This window comes from Phodopus roborovskii, unplaced genomic scaffold, assembly GCF_943737965.1.
Source record: "Phodopus roborovskii unplaced genomic scaffold, PHOROB, whole genome shotgun sequence".
Lineage (NCBI taxonomy): Eukaryota > Metazoa > Chordata > Mammalia > Rodentia > Cricetidae > Phodopus > Phodopus roborovskii.
In genome coordinates this window covers 10,330,843-10,354,931 of record NW_026125444.1, presented here as the reverse complement: position 1 = coordinate 10,354,931, position 24,089 = coordinate 10,330,843, and the positions used below count along the sequence as shown (strand labels likewise).

Below are 24,089 nucleotides of genomic sequence, written 5' to 3'. Positions count from 1 at the left end.
CTGTTGACTGCTTTCCCCGATCAGACTTCCTTCGGACTTAAAAGGTACTCTCACATTGCAGTATCATGGCTGCCTTGTTCTTTTGCATTGCTAACCCTCCTTTTAGTGTTATTCTTTGTAAGTGTAAGAATTTATTGAAAAAGCATCTACTTTTGATGTACAGGGTGTGCCAAAATAGCTTTGGCAAGTCCAGGCGCCGTTCCCAGAGGCCAAAGGCCCTCATTTGAATCTAAGCAGCGGCAGCTGAATTTAAAACCCGAGAAACTTGAGATAAGCGTGCCTAATTGCCTAAGAGAAACTCAACGAGGGGAAAAAAAATGTAGCTTGTTGATCTTATTTCTTTGATAATTCAAAAGAATCTTCAAGACATACGTGGACTTCTTAAACTTCAGTTCTTGAAATGTGATCCATGGTCCGCAACTGTCACTTGGCACATGCCCAGAAACACACATCTTTGCATGAGGCACCTGGACATCTGTGGCGGCACTGGTAGAATCAGCTAATTAACAACACAGGCTTAAACAGGCACCTCATCTGGCAGTGCAGTCAGTTGCCTGATGGCGCTCAGCAGGGTTTGGTAGTGCTTTTTATTTTTCTATCCTAATGGTCTGCCGCCCGCCTAATTTTGCCTTATTGTCAGTCACTACTTACCGCGGCTTGGGGCCCTCCCAGGAGGCTAAATTATTATCAAAGGATTAGGGCGATGTAGCCTTGCAGTTCTGACATTTCTGATTACTCGTCTATGCCAGAACACTAATTAGCTGTGACTAATTAAGAAAAATGCCCCTGCCATAGAAAACCATTTAAAAGAACCGAGGAGGAGAAAAGCAATTCAAAAGCTGAGCAGTGCTCAGATTTGCTGATGCTCTTTAGATTTCCACCAGAGCCTTAACTCACCTTTAATTGTGCTCAGAATGGGGTGGGGGGAATCCTACTTGCAAACTGACGGGGAGATTTTTGCTTGCCTAAGAAAAAAAGAAACGTTGCTGATACCCTAAGATGCTAAAATTGTCTTGGGACACACAGAAGGTGACAAGATTTTCATGTTAAAGAAATGTTTCTAAATGTCCTTTGCAGACCTGTACATCTCTATCACACATTGAAGCTACTGATGAAGCCTTGATGGGTTGCCACTAACAATATTAAAACAGCGTTGAGTTTATGCACCGGCGTTGGATGGGTAGTGAGCAATATTTGGGTCCAAAGTGATTTGTCTGGAGGCTCTACCTCTTGCTTATAGAGTCTGGTACATGCTGGCTGCTGACAGCTGACATGACATGCCTGCACAGCATCCAACCACTGGGGGCTTATTACTGGAAATGCCCAGGCTCCCCTGAGACCAACATCTCTATCTCTTGACCAGTGCGGTGTTTTTACAGAGCTGATGGCTACTTTCCTTCCTTTCAGTCTTAACTCCATAAGCCTATTTCCGTGGTAGCTTTTGGAAGCCCTCTTCTATGGTCATCCACCTCCCTAGGAGCTCCTCCATGCAGCCCCCTTTGCTGGTGAGCACAGCAGTGTCAGCTAGGTTGCCAATATTGATTAAATCCAAATTTAAAAAAAAAAATCTGTATGGCAAAGTAGCCTTTTGGCAAAATCATCATTCAGGGTATTTACTGAATGATTTGACAAATGACTGAACTAAGAACGATTGGGAAAGATGCTTATAAAACAGCTAACCTAACAAGAGCCTCCATCTCCTCATCTCATCCCATACCTAGCAATAGAAAAAAATTCTGAATCGTTCTATCTTATTGTGGGCAGATTATTTGTCTTGTAAAAAGGAACGTCCTAACACCCACCTCGTCTAAATTCTTCATGCTACATTTTGAACTTACTTCCCCCTTTCCTCTCACTGGAGAACAAAACACAGGTACCAGCATCATCCGAGGCAATAATCCTTCCTATGCATGAAGACTGTTATTACGGCACCTGTCATATCTTTCTGTCTACTCCCGGATAAATAATCCTTATTTGTTTAACTTCTTGTCATAGGCCCCTTTCCTAGCCCTTTAATCATGCCATGGCTATGCTTTGAAATTTCTCAAGGTGTTCACTGTCATGCTTACGGTAAGGATAAGTAAGATGCAGCATATGAATGTGGCTGGGCAAGATTCCTTCAAACAGTATCCCCACAAACACACTCTGAGTCATAGCTCTCCCATATGTATGCACTACCATCGCCTTGAACTTACTTCTACTACTATAGTTCATTCTGCGACTTTCCTCTTAGCCACCCCTGTCTGTGTTTGTTTCTTGGTATAGAATACACTTTAAGGTGAGTATTGTGCATACAGAGAACGTAAAAGACAAGCCTGGTCAACTGCCACATGTAAAGAATAGTGGGGAACATTGGGGTGCAAATGTTAGGTGTTAGCTTTAGTTAGTTGAATTCTAAATTAGAAGATGCTCCAGCCTCTCATATTATTCTCATTGTTTTTATGTAGTCTCCTATTATTGTTCACCTCTAAAATCATATTGTGCAAACAGCTGGAAGCCTGATGCTAACCAAGTGCCTGCCAAAAAGGAGTTTATATCCTAAGAGCACACAGACCTTCATGAGAAATACTTATTTCCACATAGAATGTTGCAGTGTTTCATCTGCAGAGTAGATCATCATAGGTATATTTACAGATAAAAACACAATGCAGGACCAAGTTGAGTACCCTTTCAAATCACTAGATAGTAATAATTACCCATGGTATTTATTTATTTCTCTTCACATTTCAAGTAGATGATTAGAAAGCTGCCAGAGATTTAGCACCCACCAAATGCAGAGACTGAAATGTCATAGCACAGAAGATATCCTTTCCCTACCCTCCTTGGGTTCTTCTCAAACTCCAAGACAGCTTTCATGTGTCTTCAAAGAGACATCCCTGCTTCCCCAGCAGTAGAAACAGCTCACAAAGTCAACAGGCATAGAAATTTCCCGGATGCATGCCTCAGTGGTGGAAATACTGCTGTAGTACAACCAGTCCCATCTCCAGAGATGCCCCAGAGCCTCAGATACCCAGAAGCACAGGTGATGGGACATCTGGACACATGCTGGAGAGGCAGTCTGATACTTGGGTGACAGTCTGGAAGCCAGTCCAGAGTTGAATACAGAATCTTACCTTGCATCACTAGTGTAACTTCCTGTGTGAGTACACATATATGGACATGGACATTTTTTAATTCATGATATTCATCCCTCACATTGCTCATCACCTAAAATGAAATGACCATCACATTTTAAGCTCCATATTGGTCCTATATTCTACTTCTTTAGATAAGTACAATGGGCTCCTTGTTAATTTCAACAACTTTAATATCTATTGGATTTTTGCAGTAATAGAGTTCAAACTCAGGCCCTCGTGCGTGCAGAACAATCTTTCTACCACTGGAGCAATTTAGTAAGTCCCTATTAAATTCTTTTTCTGTTAGCAAAATGTGATTCAAAGTAAGTGCCTCTGGCTCTGACACAATTCCGTACTTTTCCTATAGAAAAGCCTTACTCCTATTTTACATATACAAATGGCACTTTATATTTCCAAATAGACTTTTTTTTAAAAAGCCCATCAACAAATTAGTCATGTATACTATGTTCCAAACACTCTGCCAGGGGCTAAAGATAGTGATCAAAGCAAAGGTTTATGAAGACACTGTGGCTACTCACATCTTGTGGTGGACTTACAAACACGTTGTGCGGTTTTATTACCAATGCCCGGCTAGAATATGAGAAGCATGAAACATGAGAGTGCCCAGTTCTCCCTTGTTGGAAGTAGTATTGCTTTCATAGCAGCCAATGGTGAGTCAATAACGCTAATGTAAATAAAATGATAATGCTAGTATGAATGAATAGCTAGAGAGATGCAGTTGGTAATGCAATTCCAAACCAATGGGGCTGGCAAGCTGAGAAACCAAAGGCACAGAGAAGCCCAGTATAAGGCAGAGCCATTGGTTCTGTGGTTGATGCACACCCACTGTGGAAATGCACCAAGAGCGAGACAGACAGGTAGCCACTTACTTTGTTCCCTGTATACTTCCAAGACACAATTTTGGAATGCTTCCCATTCTCCATAAAGAAACTCAAAAGTAGAAAGATACTCAAATAGCAAATTCTCAAGCCTAGATCATATCTTCATTTAGTAGCAATTCCTGAAGTTGACTATATATTTCTTTAGGTCTTACGTTATTGATTTAAATGTAATATTGACCAAAATTGTATATTCAGTGTATAAATTGTCATCCAACCAGAAAAAAATATGGTCATGGTGCCCCCCCAAAAAAATCATTCTTAAATTATTTCTGTGTCCCAGACTGTTACAGATACTATTAGGACCAGATAGCATACTGTTTTCTGCTAAATCATTTATTTGTTTTGTGCAAATAGTGACTATGCTAATATTCACCCATCATTAATTAGTCCCTAGCAGAAAAGAGTAGAATAACTAATATTTACCATATAATTACTAGCCTTTTAGCATCAGAAGAGCTGCAGAGTGAACTTACAGAGACAGTTGCCTACTTGGTGATAGTAAATAATATAAGACAATGTTGCTTTTGATACTCTCTATGTACTATAGCAAAGTCTTTGGGGTGTATTAAAATGAACAGGATTTGGGATTAGTTAAAGAGCAGTGAGCTAGAGCTGATGCCATTATATAAGCTCTTCTGCTCCGGGTTTGAAGAGGACCTAATTCAGAACTTTCTCACCTACATTATTCTTGGCTATTTAAAAAGAGGACATCTAGAACTCCAATGACAGGGAAGTTCATTTCTGCATTCAGCAAGTGTCTACTAGATACCAGCACTCCCTGGTTGTCACATCTTATCTTTTCTTCTCCTCCTCCTCCTCCTTCTCCTTCTTCTTCTGAAATAAACCTGACACTTGGGCAGGAGAAGCAAGGAGGCCAGTTCAAGATCTCCTATGGAGTTCAAGGTCATCTTAAGCATCATTAAGCTTAACCTTGCTCAAAATAAATAAATAAATGAACAGAGGAAAAGCTCATCATTTTCAAAACAGCAAAGTGTTCTGTCATACTTAAAGCAAAACAAATTTCCCTGATCATAAAACATCACAAAGCATGTATCATCCATTCTATGTTTAAGAAACAGACAGAACATGTAGACAACCACATGGGTAGAGTTCTTCTATACATGAGCCAGTGATTTTTTTTTCCTCCATTGCCCATTGTTCTGTTATATTTCTTTAAAAGATGGTTTGTTGAGTATTTGTAAACTAAGCAATAGGGCAAATAAACTAACTGTGAGGGTGGATTATATCAGAGATTTATGAGACAGTCATCTGATTATTCCAACAAGGAATATGGTTTCTCCAAGAATTTCCTTAGATCGCACATTAGCAGATGTATAGGTGTGTTGGGAGTCTGACAGTGTGGATTTTCTTCAAGTTGGGAGAAACATTAGTGAGCATCTTTGAAATGGTTGGGACGATTCTCTTGGATTTGTCACAGTACTGTGTCTTGGTCAGTCAGCAGCCACCAGGAATTAAAAGGGTTGTTTTCTTGTTTTTATGCTAGAAACTTCAAATTGCCTCAGTGACAGAACAGAAATCTAGCTGGTTTCCAGAAAGGAAATACAATAACATAATTATAAGCTTGGGCTTTGAAGCCAAAATCTAAATTAAAATCTTATATGATTTATAGACCTGAATTAGTAAATTATTTATTGTAAATCCAGTTTTCTGGTTAATGAATATGCAAAAATGTTAATAGTGTATATTTCATTGATGTTAATAATTGAATTTATTTTATCTTACTTGAGATTCATATAAAAAAACAGTGTCCAGTGCCTTTATAATTAGAATTACGATATTAATGTAAGGCTGGAGAAGTAGCTCAGATACTAAAGGGCACAGAGCTCTGTGTTTGACCCCTCAACAAGACAGAAACTGAACATGGTTGAGCAGCCTCTAATTCTAGCACTCAGGAGGGATAGAAGGTAGGGTCAGAAGTTCAAGTTCACCTGTAGCTACATAGCAAGTTTGAGGCCACCCTGAAATACAGAAGACCCTGTCTCAAAGTAATTAGTACTAATATAAAACAACAACAAAAGAGATAACCAGAGTTCTATATCTACCCTTCACTCCTCGGTACACTTAATTGTTTCATTCTTATAATATTTGTATTTCATTAAGAGAGAAAAATGAATTGAATTAAAAACAAAACAACAGACAATAGAAAGCTCTAGAACTCATAACTTTCGTGTTTCATTATTCTGAAAGAATGAAGCTATATCCAGGCAGAATATAAAAACTGAAAGAATGAGAAGTTAACTTTTCCTCTCAGTTGAGTTTTATGTGGATCACAAGTTCATTGTTCCTGAAACAATCAAATTTAATTTCACAGTATTTTTATCCCATTGCTGAGAATAGAATGCAGGGCCTCACGCATGCTAAAGCATGTCTGCAGAGCTATTGTGTTAAAACTGGCATAGATAATCTGCACTTCCTCATACAGGTGGGGAAACTGAGGCACAGACAAGTCATTTGACCAGCTCACTTAAGCAAATAGTAGATTTAGAGGCTTCCTTCTATCCTCCTTCTCAGGGCCTATTTTCTGCTCCTCTGGTATATGGGTGCCCATCCTCTGCTGCCATGTCCAGGAGATGTTCTGTGCCCTACCCCATCCTCCATGGCCACCGCTGCCTAGTTGACAGCGTCAGTCTGAATGAACATGTTCTCTGTGTTCAGTTGCAATGAGTTGGTGTCATCCTTCTCTAAGCTAGCACGCAGCTGTAAAGGGCTGCTACTTAAAATCATGCTTTGGGGTCTGTACTGTAAATCTGAATGGTTTCTGTGCAATGCCTTGAATTTGGGGGTGGGGTGGCATTGTTGTATCAAATGTACACTGATATCAAATTTGCATTGGAGTGTTTATAAATGGGGAATGAAACAGAGGCACAAATATAGTTATTAAGTAGATGTGCTGCAGAGAGAGATAGGGATGGATGCCCGGTAGGATGTGCATGTCCTCAGTGCACTGCTGAAACTATAGGCACCGGTGTTTTTAAATGTTTGTTTCTCTCTAGAGCTACCAAGTGGTCCTAAAGGGTGGCATATAGCCCTCGCTCATACCCACCGTGCCTTTGATGTTTTCAGATTTGTTTGTTTGTTTGTTCCAATTGAGCTATTGGATTTGAAAGTTCACATTTCCTAACATGATATTTTATATTCTCTTTCAGTAGTGATTTGGCTCTTTAAAACAGCCCTTCCGCCATGCTCTGGTGCCCTGGAAAGCATTGACCCTTCCCTTTTCTCACCGCCTCATTCCCTCCTTCCTTTCTACCTTCTTTCTTTCTATCATTCCTTCTTTCCACCCTTCCTTTCTTCCTCTCTGCGTCCTTCTTTCCTTCCTTTCTGTTTTTAATCTATTGAGACAAGCATAACTGGCAAAGCATAACTGGTATGAAAACATGCCAAGTAGTTGTGCCAATTCATAATCAATAAGAATCTAAGCACTTAAGCAGAAAACACATCACAGAGCTGTGCCACAGCAAAGCAGCTATTTTTCCTTTGCTATCATCATCAGACGCTGCATTCTGCCAGAAATCATTTGCTTGAAACAGCCTCCATATATAAGCCCTATGGGGTCTTGTGATTCAGATTTAGGAATATCAGCCACAGAGGGTCTAAAGGCATTGTGCATTAGTATGTATTGAGACCTCGTTCCAGGTGGCAAGCAGCTGGACTTTCGAAAAATAAAACTTCCAAAATAAATGTGAAGTGCTTGTTCCCAGGCGATAAGTGTTATACTTAATGGAATCATCCTCCAAATGTTATAAATGAGGCAAAGGGGGGAGTTGTGCATATTTAATATATTTGTTTTGTATCTCCTCTAGTCAACAGAATAATGACATTCCTTAACTACTTCTCTTTAACTTGCATGAAGAAAGCACGGTATGTTGCTAAATCTCTTTTCAGCAGCTCTGCGGAGAAACAACTTTAATCCTTGTTAGAAAATTGCCGAGTCTGAGGCTGACAAAGAGCTCATGCCTGTTCCATTGTTAGTGCTCCCGGGCCCCAAGAGCAGAGCCCTTTACAGCTGCGTGGATCCCGCCCGGCTCAGCTGCACTATTTAGGAGCAGAGGTTTGTCAATTTCTATTGACAATGGAGAGAGATTTTCAGGGCCTGTAGCAGTGCTGACACAGTTGGGGATCAATGCCAGCCATTCAGACTGCACCCTCTTTCATTGCTTTGGTTTGTTAATTCAAGACTAAAGGTCCACGGAGGGGGTTCAGGGTGTTTAAGAAAGCTGATGAACTGCGAGCGTTTATGGCCCTGGTGTGGCAATTTCCATAGTCAGTGGCAACTCCTGGCACTGAGGGAGCTGTGCCCTTGTTGACCCTCTTGTTATTAAAAATGCACAAGTGCTGAGCTTCTCAATATTTCCACACTCTTTCATTGTCAATACCACCTTCTGAGCCCTTCAGCTTGTTGCTTGCTCTAAAGATCTTCTTAGATTGGGTTTGAAAACTTCACCTTAAACACTAGATTAGACTGATGTTCTGTTTTCCGTGCTCCTGTTGATTTGTTGAACCTTCCCAGGGCTGGAAAGCAAGTAGCAGCTTGATGGGGAGACGGGCTGCTAATATGATTTACCAGTCTACAGTCATGCACAATAAGTGTGAATAAATACAAGGGTCTCACAGAGTCAACCCTAGCCTTTCCCTTCCTTTTCTTTTTGCTTTAAAAGAGATATCTCAAGAAAATGAAGTGAGTGATGCATGCCCTTACAGGAGTTGAATGAACCACAAAAGGAAGAAAAAAAAAAAAAAAAAAAAGGGAGTGCTGGGCTGCTATCATGTGTTGCTGTAGAGAGAGAGAGAGAAAAAGATAGATAGATAGATAGATAGATAGATAGATAGATAGATAGATAGATAGATAGAATACAGTTGCTGATTTATTCCTGACTAAAGGACTAAAATGCAAACGCCATTTTTTCCTGGGCTTCAGCCCAGGCTGTGCCCTTCCTGGGAGCCCCTGAAGGAAAAGCCAATGGTCACATAAATTACTTGATAAAATTAACTTTCCCAAAATGGGGAAAACATTCCCTGACACCCTGGCTGCATTGCATATTCCCCCGTGCAAGGCCCCCTCCCTCCCACCTTTGTTCCATGCAAAGCCTTGCTTTGGTTTCACTTGGTGGGACAAATGAAGCTAACCCCATTTTGACTCTTCCTAAGATGAAGAGAAGGGGGGGGGGACCTACTATATTCTCACCCCTTGGGAAAGATGTGTTAACTCCGGTATGGGAAATATCAAACTGCAAGAAGTTTCTGTTTGGTGGCTTTGTTGGAGTGGCATGAGGGGTTCAGTTCTGTCACAGGCAGGAAAGCCGCAGTGGGGTGGAGTGGTATTGTCATTACCCTGTTCTTAGAGGAGGCGAGGTTGAGCCCTGATCGCCAAGCCACTGCTTTTCCTAATCATTTCTTCAACTTAGCCCCAATTATTCTCCAGACTGCCTTGCCTTGAATCAAAAGCGCGCGTTCCGAGCTGATAGGCTAATGTTTCTTGGATGCTTTTCCTCTTAGACCAAGATTTTTGCCTTCAAAGGGAGATGAAGAGAAACTAGCTAAAATCACTTCCCTTTGCTGTTGTCCGTTCCTCTTTATTTCAATAGTTACATTTAGATTCTCTTATTCTCAATTTCATATTCTCTTGTAATTTAAGTGTTATGTTAGAAATGTCAGATTAATAATGTCTGTGTTCTATTAAATATCCTTTCCATTCTATCATTAGAATAAGTATCATTTACACAAGATGGGAAATTAAAGTAATTTGAAATGAGGATTTTTAAAAACATAAAGGTGTATGTTGAATGGTTTTAAGGGAGTACTTTATTTCTCTCAGATTTGTACAACTTACCATGGACTTGTAACTGCTGCCTTGTACAACAAGCCTTTATACAATATATAATATTTTCTTTCATCCAGCAGGAAAGAGGAATTTTCTGTCCCATACAAAGAAACTAGAATATTTAAAAGTCTAATCCGTTTTGACAGCATTTTAGGTTCCAAATTATCTGTTCAGCGTGGTGTAGGAGTAAAGCCTTAGCACTGTGTGCTAATTCAATATTGCCAATCATACCCAAGTGTTCAGCTACATTAAAATAGAAGCACCTAAGGCTAAGTAATTTGAAATAAGTGAATGTAAAATTAATGTCAGAAGTAAAAGGTAGTATGAATCTATAAAAGATTTTTGTGGTTTCACATATCAGTTGAATGTGCTCCCTCTACTAGCAATGGGCCTTAAGAATTTATGAGTGTAGGTATCTAAATTTTACAAAACTTTCTAATATATTTTGACATGGTAAACAAAGTATTCATTAGAAAAGAACAGTAACTATTTAAATCTCAGTCTAGTCTGAAATGTAAATCTTGGAATTCAGTAATCTGTTTGGCCATGTTTAATAATTTGTCTCACTGCAACTTGCTTGTCACGTTTTATGCATGCATCTTCAATAGAGTAACAAGTTAATAGAAGTAAATGAAGTGTGTGACTAACTCTTTTTTTTTTTAACTTGTACTTAAACTATGATGTCGTGCTCTGTTGAATTATCTCACCATTAAATTTTCAGTAAATCCAAGTCTGGATGCATTATAGACTTGCAGAACTTATAATTTCTTAGAAGTTAAATTTTACTGTGTTACATGGAGAAAAAAATATTTAATACTTTTTAAAATTTGTGTTTGGATACCTAAAAATTGGTATATATGTGGTGTGTCTCTCTTTTATATACAAGCAGCACACAGAAATCTCTTTCAAAACAATGCTTTCATTTTGTAAATGCCATGTTGATGTAGATATTTCTCAGTGAGTGGCAGAATTCTTACACTGTTACCAACACTTAGCTCCATCATATAATCATCAAACCCCCTCATAATGTCACAATTAATATCAGATGCCTTTTTAGATTTTTTTTTTATTTATTTTATGTGATCAATGTACATATATTGTACAGAAGCAGGAAATTACCTCCAAAGAATTTTAGTGTTTTTCCCTCAATATGGTTGTAATAGATGGAAAAATTACAAAGCTTCCAAAAATGCTTGCAAAGCAATACAGATCTTTTCCTTTTATAATCAGGGTACCCACGTATGCTTTGTGATTCTTAACAGCATACAATAAGTCCATCTTGACAAGGCTCCTTCCTGTGATCTGAGTAAATCTTGATTTAAGGACTGTTAAAAAAACATGTTGGCAATTGCTTCATAACTGATTTACACAAAAGCATGATCAGGGGTCACCGTTTAGTAAGTTGTGGATACTTTTCTCCACCCTTCAAAATGTTATTTCTAGGTACTGGCATTATGACTTATGTTCTAACACTTCTACTGTCTGAGTTTTTCAGAGCATGAAGACCAATAGGAAATTTCCCTTGGAAAATTAGTTATGTGGTGTGTGTGTGTGTGTCTATTTTCCCTGCAGCTTGGCCATCAATTCAGTCCTATAATATGTATTTAGTGCCCATTGTTACTTACAAATTACAAGGCAGTCCACTAGGCTGCAAAGTGAAGGAAAAAAAAAAAAAAAAAAAAAGGTTTCCCATGAATATGTTACAGCCAAACACTGTAATGCTAATTCATGTAAAGAACAGCCTGGGTCAGCTCAGCAGATTTGCCACCATAACATACAATTCAGTTAACAGGAAATTACAGCATTATTGACTTCAAGTGCTGATCTGTGGTCATTCCGGAGTGCTTCATTACCCTCTCATTACTGAATCTGTTAAATGAATACTACAGAGATTGTTTTCTTTTTGTCCCCCGCTTCCCTCCACCCCCATCCTTTCCAGCAATGGTACAGCAATTCCATGAAAGTCATTTGTGTGTGGCTGGCTGACAGACTAGACCTCCAGCTTCATATTTACCAACTGAAGACTCTCATCAAGATTGTGAAGGTAAATGAAAAGTGTTGAAATGTGAATTGCCCACCAGGCTGTAAAGAATAGTGGTAGGATACCATCCCACCAAAGAGGGCGAAAAAAGAAAAGGTGGCTGTAACTGAATGGTGGATGTAAGTACCTACAGTGTAAACTAATGTGCATAAATCCCCCTAGCACATGAACTTGAATGGGGTAGGTCCACAATGATTTCACATTCATTGACATGAAAATAAAGTACACTCCTCGTGTTTATTAGGGTCATGAGGACTTTTGAGTTGTACTTTTCAATGAAATAAGGAGAGTGTGTGATTTCATCGGGCTCTATTAGGACATTACACACTGTCACTTCCTGGATTCTTTGGGAAGGCTGCCTCTCCTTATATGTAAAAGATGGCCTTTTTGAGTGTTAGAGATCATCCAAAACTGTTAACACACATTTTTCCTGCATTCAACAGGACACTTGAACTTTTCCCTATAGGTACTAGCCTATATTTTGTCTTTAATGAGTGGGCACTTTAAAAATAATATATCTGCTCAACATAATTTTTCACTTTGTAAATTTTAGTGGAAGCAGTTTTTTTTAAAGTTTAACTTTTCTTAAAACCTAAACAACATTTTGATATTATAGCTGAAAACAAACCGAGAATCAAGGGTTTCATACAGAAGACCTATACTTGCACTTTGGTGCTGTTTATTAGTGGTACCTATGTTTATGTACACAAACTACATATGTGTGTAATATGTCATGTATGTATGATCACACACACAGTGCTTCTCAGTGTGTCATTTTGACATAAAACTATTAGTCTCCTGGGGATTTGTCAGAAGTACAGGTCTTTTGGTAACAGCCTAGACCGGTGGAATCAGGGAAGACCCAGTGATCCATAGATTAGCAAGCCTGCAGAAGACTCCAATCACATGCTGAACTTTGCAAAGTAACAGTAAGTTACATCTTTAAAAGGAATTTCCATTCACATTAAAAAACACTTTACCATCATTCTCTTGGTTCCCACAGCCTAGTTCAAATGCATATTGTTTTGTGCTACACACACACAGTTACCACAAGTCAGAACCACAGCTGAAGTCTGTCCCAAAATCAGAGGTGGGCAGTTTGTCTCAAAGGTAGAAAGTGAACTAACTCTAACTATGCAATAGTAGTGATGATCAGTGACCAGTAAGTAATATCATTGCCACCCAACACACTTTGATGCCCTAGCCATGTGTATCATTTAACAAACAAAATACCCTAACTCCTCTTGGCAGGTGCTGCATGCTTTAAAAGCAGAAGGGACACTGTGACACATGTGGATGTGGCTCACTCCACTATTATTTCTTCCTTGTTTTTATGAGTGTAACTTGGACAGCCTCAACTGCTTTGCTTTGTGCAAAAGACAATCAGAATACTGTGTTTACCTTACACATGCATATATCTGTTGATGTCACAGTCTGTACTGTTATTTAGATGGGGCCAGTTGACTGTCTTCATCAGCAGCCATACTTCAAGCTTTTCTTGTGTCATTTTTGGGATATCAGAAGTCCTACCAACCATCAGATGACGGATAGCTAATCTCTGTTTGGAGAATTAAAATGTTCATTCTTTTTACTTACTTTCATTTGTTTGCTCAGAGTTATTTCTTTTCTTATATTAATGCATCTTAATAGATAAAGAGAAGACACCATTTTTCTCAGTTTATTGAAATATAGTTGACAAAAAATTGTCTGTAACCAAAGTGTACATTATAAGAATAGTTAATAACACATACATAAAATATACTGAGAGAATATATCTTCCAGTTTTATCTTACCATGGGAGAACAGTTAATAATTGTATTAGAGCAGCATTTTCATTGTGCTCAGATCCAATGGGTTTTTGGGTTTTTTTATTTGTTTGTTTGTTTTTGTTGTTATTATTTGTTTCTATTTGACACTTCATCAAAGAAAAGGTGGAGAAATATGGGATGAGTAAATGCTAAATAACAAAATCTTATTTAATTTACAATCCTTGGAGCCTGGGATGTCCAAGAACATAGTGTTGACATCCCATGAAGATTTTCTTTGTTCTTTTTTGTTTTTTTATTTAAATTTGAAACAAAGCTGTTTTACATGTCAATCCCTATCACCCCCCTCAAGCCCCGATAAAACCCCAGTCCATCCACTTTCTTCTTCCCAGAGAAGGTGAGGCCTACGATGGAGGTCTTCAAAGTCTGTCATATCATTTGGGGCAGGACCAAGGCCCTCCCCAATGTGTCTAGGCTGAAAGAGTATCCCTCTATGTAGAATAGGCTCCCAAAGTCCATTTGTACACTAGGGATAAATACTGATCCACTACCAGAGGCCCCATAGACTGCCCAGTCCTCCTAACACCCACATTCAGAGAGTCTGGGTTGGTCCAATCTTAAACACCTAGGGATCATCCTGTCTCAGCTTCCCACATACCAGGGATGACAAATCTATGCCACCAGCTCCAGCTCATAGTTAGCTCTTCCCAAACTCAGACAAAGCTCTCCTGGCTTATACACTTGGCCAGGTCATCTAACTCTGTTCAATAATTAAAATTATTATTTTCACAGTGAAGAGCAAGGTGAAGTAATAATTTAGCATCCTAACCATCTCCCTTCTTTGAATATAAATGAACTTAAACCAGTTTTATACATGGATGCATCAGTTCCTTGGAAATGATTTTGGTTTTCTTCATCATAGTGATTTTGCTTATAATAATGGTTTTTCAACATGTTTCTAGAAGGACTAAACAACATGTATGTAGAAATTTGAAGGCTGCTAAGTGGCCCTCCTCTCGAGGTCATTTGGATTTGGCCTATATGTTACAGCAGATCCCTGTGCCCTTAGCAGGATCCAGTCGACTTGACTAGACTCAGTTCTCCTTCCTCTCTTCACTGTTCACAGGCATTGCCGTTGTTGTCAGCCCAGGAAGACCTGAAAATGAGAGTCAGCTGCATCCCCTTACACAATTCATTCATTTGTTTAAAAAAAAAATCCCAGTGAGACTGGCATAAAAACACTAAATTCTGAAATCGTGTGTGTAGGTATATCATCAGAAGGGTTTCTTTGATAAAGAAAAATCTCCAAATAATCGAAATGGTTGTCGATTTATGTTCTCCCCAGTGGCGATAAAACATTGCAAAGCAATTAATATAAGTCAGCTGCTTGTTTTGTTAGGAGAAAGAAAGCAGACAGCACCCCGTGCCAGGCCCTTGTCTTAAGGAAGAGCCAACCATCCCAGTGTGGAAGCCTGAGAATGTTCAGATGCTGGCAACATTTCATGAATTAAGAGTTTGCAAGGATCTGCTCTGCACCTCACCTCCTGGTTGTTACTTTAAAAAAAAAAAAATAAAGAAATGGTTGTCTTTACCATACTGAAATTAGAAAGCCTTTAGGACTTCAAATCCATAAGCCTGTCAGGGCTAACTTACTAATAATGAAACTAAGTCTAAGGGAATCCATTCCAATAAAACCAGAAAATGGATTGTGTCATTATTCATCTGTTAGTGAATAGTTTATTGCATGCTTAATGCAATTTTAATTTAATTAAAATGACAACAATAGACTTGAACATAATTGTTTATGGTAATGATACCATATGTATTACCACATTTTCTAGGCAAAATTCATACTTCAGAGTTACTTCTCTGGTTTCATATATGAGTTATGAGTGTGGGTATCATAAAGCTATGCCACTGTAGTGGTCTTTATGTATCAAAAGTCTTTATGACTACATCATAGTAAGTTTATTCCCCTTAGAGACAATGAGGGTAGTAGACTGTACCGTGCCGTAAAAGAAGCTATTGAAATAAGTTTCAATAATTTCAACTTAAAGGTGGAAATAGATTTGATCAACTAAGGAAAAAAATACTCTCAGAATCTAAATCATAGTTGCTGTAGAGATACTGATCTCTGATGCCATACAGCGGTTCTCAAACTTAAACTCAATTTTAGACATTGGTGTGGCCTTTCTTTTGTTTGGTTGGTTGGTTTTTTGACATGAATTTATTTCTATCAAGTGATCAGATCAGAAAGATCACATTGCCTGCCACTCTTACCATTTACAGGCCACTTCTGAAACTAGATGAGACCATGGGAACACTGGCAGGAGGGTAAACTGAGGCAGCTTCTGACCTTCCACTACCTTGCAGTATTCCTGCTTCTCCCAGAAGGCTGTGGGAAGTGACCAAATGGGGAGATATTTCTAAGTGTCCTCCATGCAAATGCTTGGGTGCTCTGGGGTTTTCTGCATGTATTGATGTGTTTTGACCTGTATTCAACAAAATCACACTACTCTTCAATGCATTTTCTAACTCCTAGGGTTATGATATTGGACAATGAGATACAATATCCCTCCTGATTTGACTTCCTTTCATTTATTGAGTATTAAAAAAAAATGGCTGCCAGTGATCATTTAAAACAATGGCATACTGACATCAACTGACACTTGGACAATCCACTGAAATCTGTCTGCTTCTGGTTCTAACAAGCAGCAGATGCTTATCATTAAAAATGCGTTTCAAGATTCCTCCATAGAGTGGGTGTCTTCATGAGTTCTTGGTTTCTCCATTTAAATAACTGGACTTCTTTCTCCCACTTTCAAAATCAGTATTACTCCTACTGTTATTAATTCAACAGCCTTGTGTACATCATGGAAAATGTGTGAAAATAATCACACTTTTATCATAAGGGAAGCTTTATGAGTTGCACGTTTCTAATCCCATAAGATTTTGGAGAATCACTATAGATTGTCCAATGAGATGGTTCAGTGTGTAAAAAGTACTTGCTCTCAAACCTGACAACCTGAGTTGATCCCCAAGATCCATATAGTAGTAGTAAACCCAACTCCAACTAGTTTTCCTCTGATATCCACACACATGCACACAGACATACACACATCCACATGAAACAAATAAATGTAGTTTTAGTTCTTTAAAAAAATCACCATTGGAAGAAATGATAACATTGAATTCTATTTTGTATGCAGCCTATGAATCACTGTTCTAACATGTAATATAATGGCTTATCATTTTGCCAAAAGTGTATAAATGCCCATTTTATTTCCCTAACTATGAAAACTTTTCCCCAAAGTCATGGTACTTACTATTCCAAGAACATTTCAAATAAAAAAGGTAAAAACCTTATAGGCATGTGTGTGTGTGTGTGTGTGTGTGTGTGTGTATGCCTATAAAATTTCCAGTAGCATAACAAAAGTAAATACATTTTGTAATTCATAAGTGCATAAAGTGTGAACTTCTTGTACTCATAATAATATGATTAATTTTATCCTCCAACACCTGCCCCCAGAGAACAATATATTTTATAAAATTAAGTATATTTTTTAATATTAAAAGAAAGACTCCCTTTGAAAACCTAAGAAGTCCTTCCTATTAAAAATGCACATAAACATATCATGTTACCTTTGTTACAGACTATTCAGTACTAAACTCCGTAATTAGTAATGTTTGGAGAAGGGGCATTAATTTGTCATCTGGTAGTCACAACATTTTGATCTATCCATAAGAACTGTAGCTTGAGTGGCTCTATCCAAAGTCACTCATCTATTTTCTCCACAGAAACACACTAGCAATATGATTGACATGGGCAGCCACAGTTGGAATCCATTAGTGGGTTTTCTCCATATTTCTAAAAGGCCATTCGAGTACACAAACATATGTCTGCACATACAGGCACATATGTATGTGCTCACATCTAACTAATCTAAGCAAATGCTCTGTTCATCTTCTAGAAAACCTATAGGGATTTCCGGTTGCAAGGTGTGTTGGAAGGGACACTGAACAGTAAGACCTATGACACTCTGCACAGACGTTTAACTGTGGAGGAGGCCACAGCGTCTGTTTCAGAAGGAGGAGGACTTCAGGGCATTACCATGAAGGACAGTGATGAAGAAGAAGGCTGATAACACACAGCTCCGCAAAAAGACTGAAGGCCTTGACATTGCTTGTGCACCTTGTCCTTGTAACTGTACTTAGTGACCAAATAAAAATGCTCACATTTCTTTTGAAAGTGAACTTGGAGATAAAGAGAGAAATGCCAAGTATTTTTTGAAAGAAAACCATATTCATATGTATAGCTTGACCTAAAATTGGCTCTGCTTGTGACTGGGACATGAACTTCTTTTGTCTTTTAACTTTGCTTTCTTTCTTTGTTGTTGTTAGTATATTTGACTTTCCCTTTTAATAGTCACATCAGAATTATGTCCTGTGTGTCATTTGAAATATGTGTCTCCTGTGAAACAGCATTGTGAAAATCCATCTCTGGCCACAGCATCAACTCTATTGTACCTCTGTCAAAATGGTGTGCCTCCCAGTTATAATGTATGTACAACATTAGTTCTGTAGTTAATTTGCCAGTGTTGTGATGTGTATAAAGCTTCAGCCTTGTTTTTCATAACTCTGAATTTGTCTGAAGGTGTAATCTTGGACTTCAAAGAGTGCCATGCCCAAATATAGATTAGACTGTCCCCAGGCTTACACGCTGCTCCTTTCTGAACATTCTTTTCATGTGTATGACATTGCTAGGTGTGCTTCCGTCCACATACTGTACTCTGCTTCTAAGTGTAACAGCTTGCAGGCAATAAAAATCCATTCAGTCATAGCAAGCAACGTCTGTGTTCATTAAACTTAAATAGATTAAATGTGGTTAAAATATATATATATGTATATGTATATATATTTGCAGGATCTCAAACATCCAGCTATCCAGCTCTGTGTTTTTGTTTTATTTGGTGAGGTTTAGTTTTCAATCAAATAAGTAAAAGTTATGGACACTGTGCTCTGTATCCGATAGGCCTACAATCTGATAAAAGATTTATTCCCAGAACACACTTTCACAGTAAAGAAAATGTTAAGTACCTACTCAAATACTGTATATTAATAGTAATAATAATCAATAGCTAGTAATATTAGTAATCATACTAATGGTAATTAACAATTAGTATAACTGGTGGTAATTTTCTCAGTGTGTTCTTAATATGATTTTAAAGGATATAGTATTAATGATTTGTAATTTCCATGAACCTTTATTTTGGTTTTATACACACACACACACACACACACACACACACACACACACACACACTATCTGCTGCACTCATTCTCAGGTACAGTTTTGTTTGACATGGGATTTTGATGTGTTTCTCAGACTGATCTGGAAAACTAAGGCTTCTTCCATAAACCCCCTGCCTCAGCCTCCTAAGTAGGTGTAGGCATACACAACCACACCTATCCATACTAACAAACAATTTCTTCACTGTCAAAATGAAAGTACTACTGAGTTTATGAAGAGTTATATGATAATATACCAGAAACACCTTGTACTTTTGAACTTGTTTCTCCTGTAAATGATGACTAGGTTGATCAGACTGGTCCACAAAAATTGGCTTTATTCACAATTATTACATAGCAATATTTGGGCCTGATGTTCAGGTCCTAAAAGTAGGATGACATGATAAACACGAAAGAAGACAGTTTCCTCCCTTTTCCTTGATAAAAGAGTGAGTAAGGACACCCTGTTTTTGAAAGCAGTTTGTCCAGAGGTACTTTTCCTCTTTTTTGTTCACCTTCAGGGCCCTTTGCTGTAAGACCTTATGTATCCGGTCATGTGACCCTTAACTCCCTAATGGCACCTTCTCAACACACAATTGCTCTGTCCCTGGAAACCAGTGTGTGTATACACGTGTGCATGCATGGCAGGGGAACTGAACCCTCGTCCTCATGCATCCCAATGGCTTGCTACACTGCTGACCTGCTCCAGGTCAGCCCTATCTACCAATGAAATCTCCATTTTCTTGATAGTGTTGGTATCACTGTAATTGGCTCAAGTTGTTCCAAAATGCCCTGATGACCCCTGTCCTCTTAATTCTACCGGAAGAATTTAAAACGATAACTGTCACTCCAAAGGAAAGGTCTGGTTGGCAGGACTCCCAAGCAAGTGATGCAGGGACAGCATGGGGCAGACATTACCAGTTGCAATTTTGCCTATGGCACCTCAGCTGTGGGTTTTCTGCAGCAGCAGGTGACTCTTTGTGCTCCTTTTTCCAATGCTTGGTTCCCTCCTTCCTCTCCACTTCACCCACAGCTAGGACAACAGCAAACCAAGTTACAGACCTGCTCATGTTTTTACAAGGTCAACTCGAAATAACCCTTGAGCCACAAAACGGTGCGCAAAACATTTAAAGAAGTAATGGGAAAGGAGAGAAGAATGGCTCTGTGGCTGTTGCTCAGAAACTCTCTTTAACCTAATAAAACTTTTCTTGAAATGCCTTAATTGTTCACTGATTCCGGGAGTCCTTGGGTTAGACCCCCAAGCAGCTATTAAGGCAAAATCAGTTTCAGACGGTATTATAATTTCGGAAGTACTTCTAGGAGGAAAAACGAAGAGTTTGAAAACCTAACGAGTCTTGCCAAGTCTTTTGAAGTGGGGTCACCCTTAGTAAATGCACTTGGTGAAGAGCAGGATGCTGAACTGGGCAGCTGGGTGTGCTGTAAGGGAGGTCAACCGGAGAGAGGTTATGAACCCTTCTGCAAAGAATGGTCATTTAAACATGTATTGGTGAAGGATCGTAACGACGTCCCTTTCCGACTAGAAACAGTACCACCCAGTCCAGAGTAAGCCTCTGTGCGCCACCGGCTGTGGGTAGTCCCTGCAGTCACATATTTTCCCACTTGAATTCCATTTAGCGGGTCCTCATTGTCCCTGGATCAGGAGACTAGATTTCCTGACAGTTTTCTAACGCCCGCCCATGCAAAAGGGTTTTGCACTCTCCTCCCCTCCCCCCCCCATTATGCCCCACCCGGGTCACTGCCTGGCCTGGAGCAGTCTTCCTTTGCCCTTGATGATCCACAGTGACAGAGTCCGGGTTCCTCTTTTACCTTGCCTCCTAAAAGGGGAGCAGGGGATGGAGGCGAATGTTTGCCTGCAAGATTCTTTAGGCTGCCACTTTGACTGCGGGCGGCGAGGTGCAGAAGGCACGGGGAAGTCACAGCCCCAGCCTTCTTTTCCCCCGTGGCCCAGAGACGGGAAAATTGTCTCACTGAAGGGGAGATCAGAGGACCTTAGTCACCTTTATTTCTTACTCTCTAGACAGAAATGAAAATTTGCCAGTCCGGATCTCTGAAGGGAGGTGACAGATCTGTGACCCTGGGTGACAATCCCTAGCTCACTCACTGTAGCCCGGCAGGTCTCTGTGCCTCCTCACTTCAGCAGATCCAAGCCTACTCCCAGGACCCAAGAGCAGTCACACCCCACCCGCCCCAAAACCTTAGACAAAGGCAGGTTCCTTACCACAGCTCAGAATGAGATTATTCCCGGGCTACCCCACTGTTAGCTGAAGAAGGAATGTGGTTCTGTTTTTAAGTAATCCTCCTGATATGGGAGGCAGCAGAGAACATTCATACAGGCTAGTTGCTAGCTTCGAGTATGGGGTTCACAAGCCACAAGTGCCTGCCAAGCATGGACTACATACTTGGTGGATTTCAGGGAGAATGCACAGGTGCAGGTACACCCAGAGTCCCTGAAGGGAGGTGTATGTCTGTGGTCCCAGCTACTTAGGGAGCTGACTCTGGAGAGGCAGGAGTTGAGGCTACTTAGCAAAATCCTGCCTCTGAATAGAAGCAGGAGGTATAAATGTATGTCTTCGTGTTGGAGCATGATCTTAGTGTGTGGGAAGCCTGTTCAATCCTTTGGAAGGTAGAGAGAGGTTCCATCAGTCTGTCTGTGTTCTCCCATCCCCCAGCGTTGAGTGCCTCCCCCTCCTGCCAGACAGGGTCTCCTTAGGTAGCTTTGACTGTCCTGGAACTCACCCGTAGACCAGACACAGAAATCAGCCTGCCTCTGCCTCTGCCTCTGCCTCTGCCTCCCAAATGTTTGGATTAAGGGTTTACTAATTTAAAGGGCTATGGAAAAGTGCACCTGGCAGCAACTTATCCCCCTGGGGAAAAAAAAAAAAACAAAAGAGAAACAAACAAACAAACAAAACCCAGATTTACAGTCAGAAAAATTGGTCCGAACCTGAATATGTTGGAGAACACCTTTTCCTCATATCTAAGAACAAGTTTTTGGGCACTTAACAAGGAAGATTATTCTAAGGATTAGAGTCATGTTAGTACTATTAAAAAAAAATAGTGGGGATCCAGCATGGACCAGCAAGCACCAGCTGTCTCACAACTCATTCTGCCTGAGGCTGGCACAGGTTCCTTTTGGCTCGCACTGAGTGCTGAACCTCCAGCCCCATACCTGGGATGCTTGTGAACTGGCCAGGATTGTCCAGCCTTGTAAAGGGGACAGGAAAAAAAGAGGATTCCCATCATCTACAAGGCCAGGCAGCATCATGGCAGCTGTAACTACTGGGGCTGGAGGATGCTGGGGCTACTGATGGAGGCAACTGGAAACACTCTGAGTCTACAAGGGAAAGGTGGTGTTCTGGGAATCTGAAGTGGCATGGAGGACGATCCGATCAGCGCCAGATTGTAAACTGGAAATCCCAGGCCTGTGGCCAAAGCAGTTAAGTTCAAGGAAATGTCAGGAGGCAAATGGGGGTGCATTGATATTTTTCTCAGTGTAAGAGGGTGTTATGAGTTCTAGAGCAAGGTTGTAACACAAGCAACCACTTGCAAACTGAGAAGTAACGGGAGAAAAGGAAAAGAGAGAGACAGAGAGGGGAGAGAGGGAGGGAGAGAGAGAGACAGAGAGAGAACCTCTGCAATGTTCACCCACAACATACACACTGTGGACCCAAACATAAGGCAAACATAGAAGCATTAGCAGAACAACAGGTAGCTTCGGGGTGAGCCAGCAACTAGCAAAAAAAAAAAAAAAAAAAAAAAGAAAGAAAGACAAGAAAAAAGAAAAGAAAAAAGAAAAAGAAAAATTCTATAGGACTCCAGAAAACTCAAATATCACTGAAGCCCAGCACCGGGCAGAGGGTATACACCTGAGAATCTTTTGCCCTGGTGTTGCTGGGACAAGGACTCGGAGTGGCCCTGAAAATGCTACATACTCACCCAAAGAGAAAAACCAGTTTGGGACCAGGGCAGATTTACCTGTGCACAGTTCCCAACTCCTGCCATTCCTTTTCAAGAAGCCAACCTATAACTTTCTGAATTCCAGAAGTGGGGACTGAATACCATGATGTCATGATGTTTCCAGTCTCCCTCTGCTTTGCATCTTTACAATGAAGGGTCTTGTTTCTGTGTATTTATTTGTAACAAAGAGATTATAAATAATAATTTTAAAAAAACCCTTCCAGACTTGTCTCTAATTTCTACCCTCTTCGTGTACCCCTTGTGGAATCTGGTGTGTCTTTTAGCCTCTCCCCTCCTTGTCCCACAAGTAGCTCTCTTAGGTGTAACTGAAAGAAAGGAAATGGGTTGCAGTCCTGAAGTTTATTCTTCTGTATATTTCTTTCCCACAGCATTGGACAATGCTAACTGTGTCTTTTGCAGGGGAGGATGGTGGAGGAGAAAGAAGTTTCATTAAAGAGTGTCACAGGACAAAAAGATAAAACCCCTGCGGGAATGTATCTCAAAAAGTAGAAAGTGAAGGAGGGAGTGGCCAGGTGAGGGAGTGGCCCTCCTGGCTGGACCTGTCAGCAATTCTTCTGGCTGCTTCAGAGCTACTATATGGACGAAGTTCACTCAGTGTCACTCATTGTGACACTACAGGTTGTTGTCCTTACCTTGCAGGATCCCAAGGGGGGCGTTGGGGGTTCTTTCATAAATAAGAATAGTCTCTGGAAATTGATCAACTTTACAAATGTGCAATAGCTTCATACGAAGTGAAGACAGCTCCAAGCAAACTGGCATCTTTTTGGAAAGGCTTTGGTGAGAGTTAATTCTTGAGTCTGCAGAAGAGTGTCCCCTGGCCACACACAACTGCATGTGGGACAGGAGGCCCCCAAGGACAAGAAAAGGCCTTGAGGTAGTGAAAAATAATTTATAAATGCAATCCCTTCCTCTGTTTTTAAATTTCCATATATGTGGCCTAAAATCTGCCATTGCGAGGAGGGGCTATTTTTCAACTCATTTGTCTGAACAATTTAGAGAAGTTTCTAATTTTTTAAACAGTGGTAATAGTGTCTCAGACATAACGCCATCTTAGTTTAAAGTCTCTTACCAATCTTGGTGACTTTCAGGGACAAAAAGGACTTTTTAATGTAGTCCTATTTTACAAAGTAAAGG

General features: G+C 39.9%; 1 protein-coding gene across 8 annotated transcripts in view; it reads left to right on the top strand.

Annotated features, from left to right (window-relative positions):
- The window catches only part of Cadps2 (calcium dependent secretion activator 2), a 481,095-nt gene extending 462,584 nt beyond the window's left edge, over positions 1-18,511 (top strand). For all 8 annotated transcript variants that reach the window (XM_051175754.1, XM_051175752.1, XM_051175755.1 and 5 more), the window contains 2 exons: positions 11,800-11,904; positions 17,639-18,511. In XM_051175754.1, coding sequence (XP_051031711.1) covers positions 11,800-11,904; positions 17,639-17,809 — 276 coding nt within the window. In that variant the 3' untranslated portion in view covers positions 17,810-18,511. The remainder of the gene's footprint in view (positions 1-11,799; positions 11,905-17,638) is intronic.
- The last annotated feature ends 5,578 nt before the right edge of the window (positions 18,512-24,089 follow it).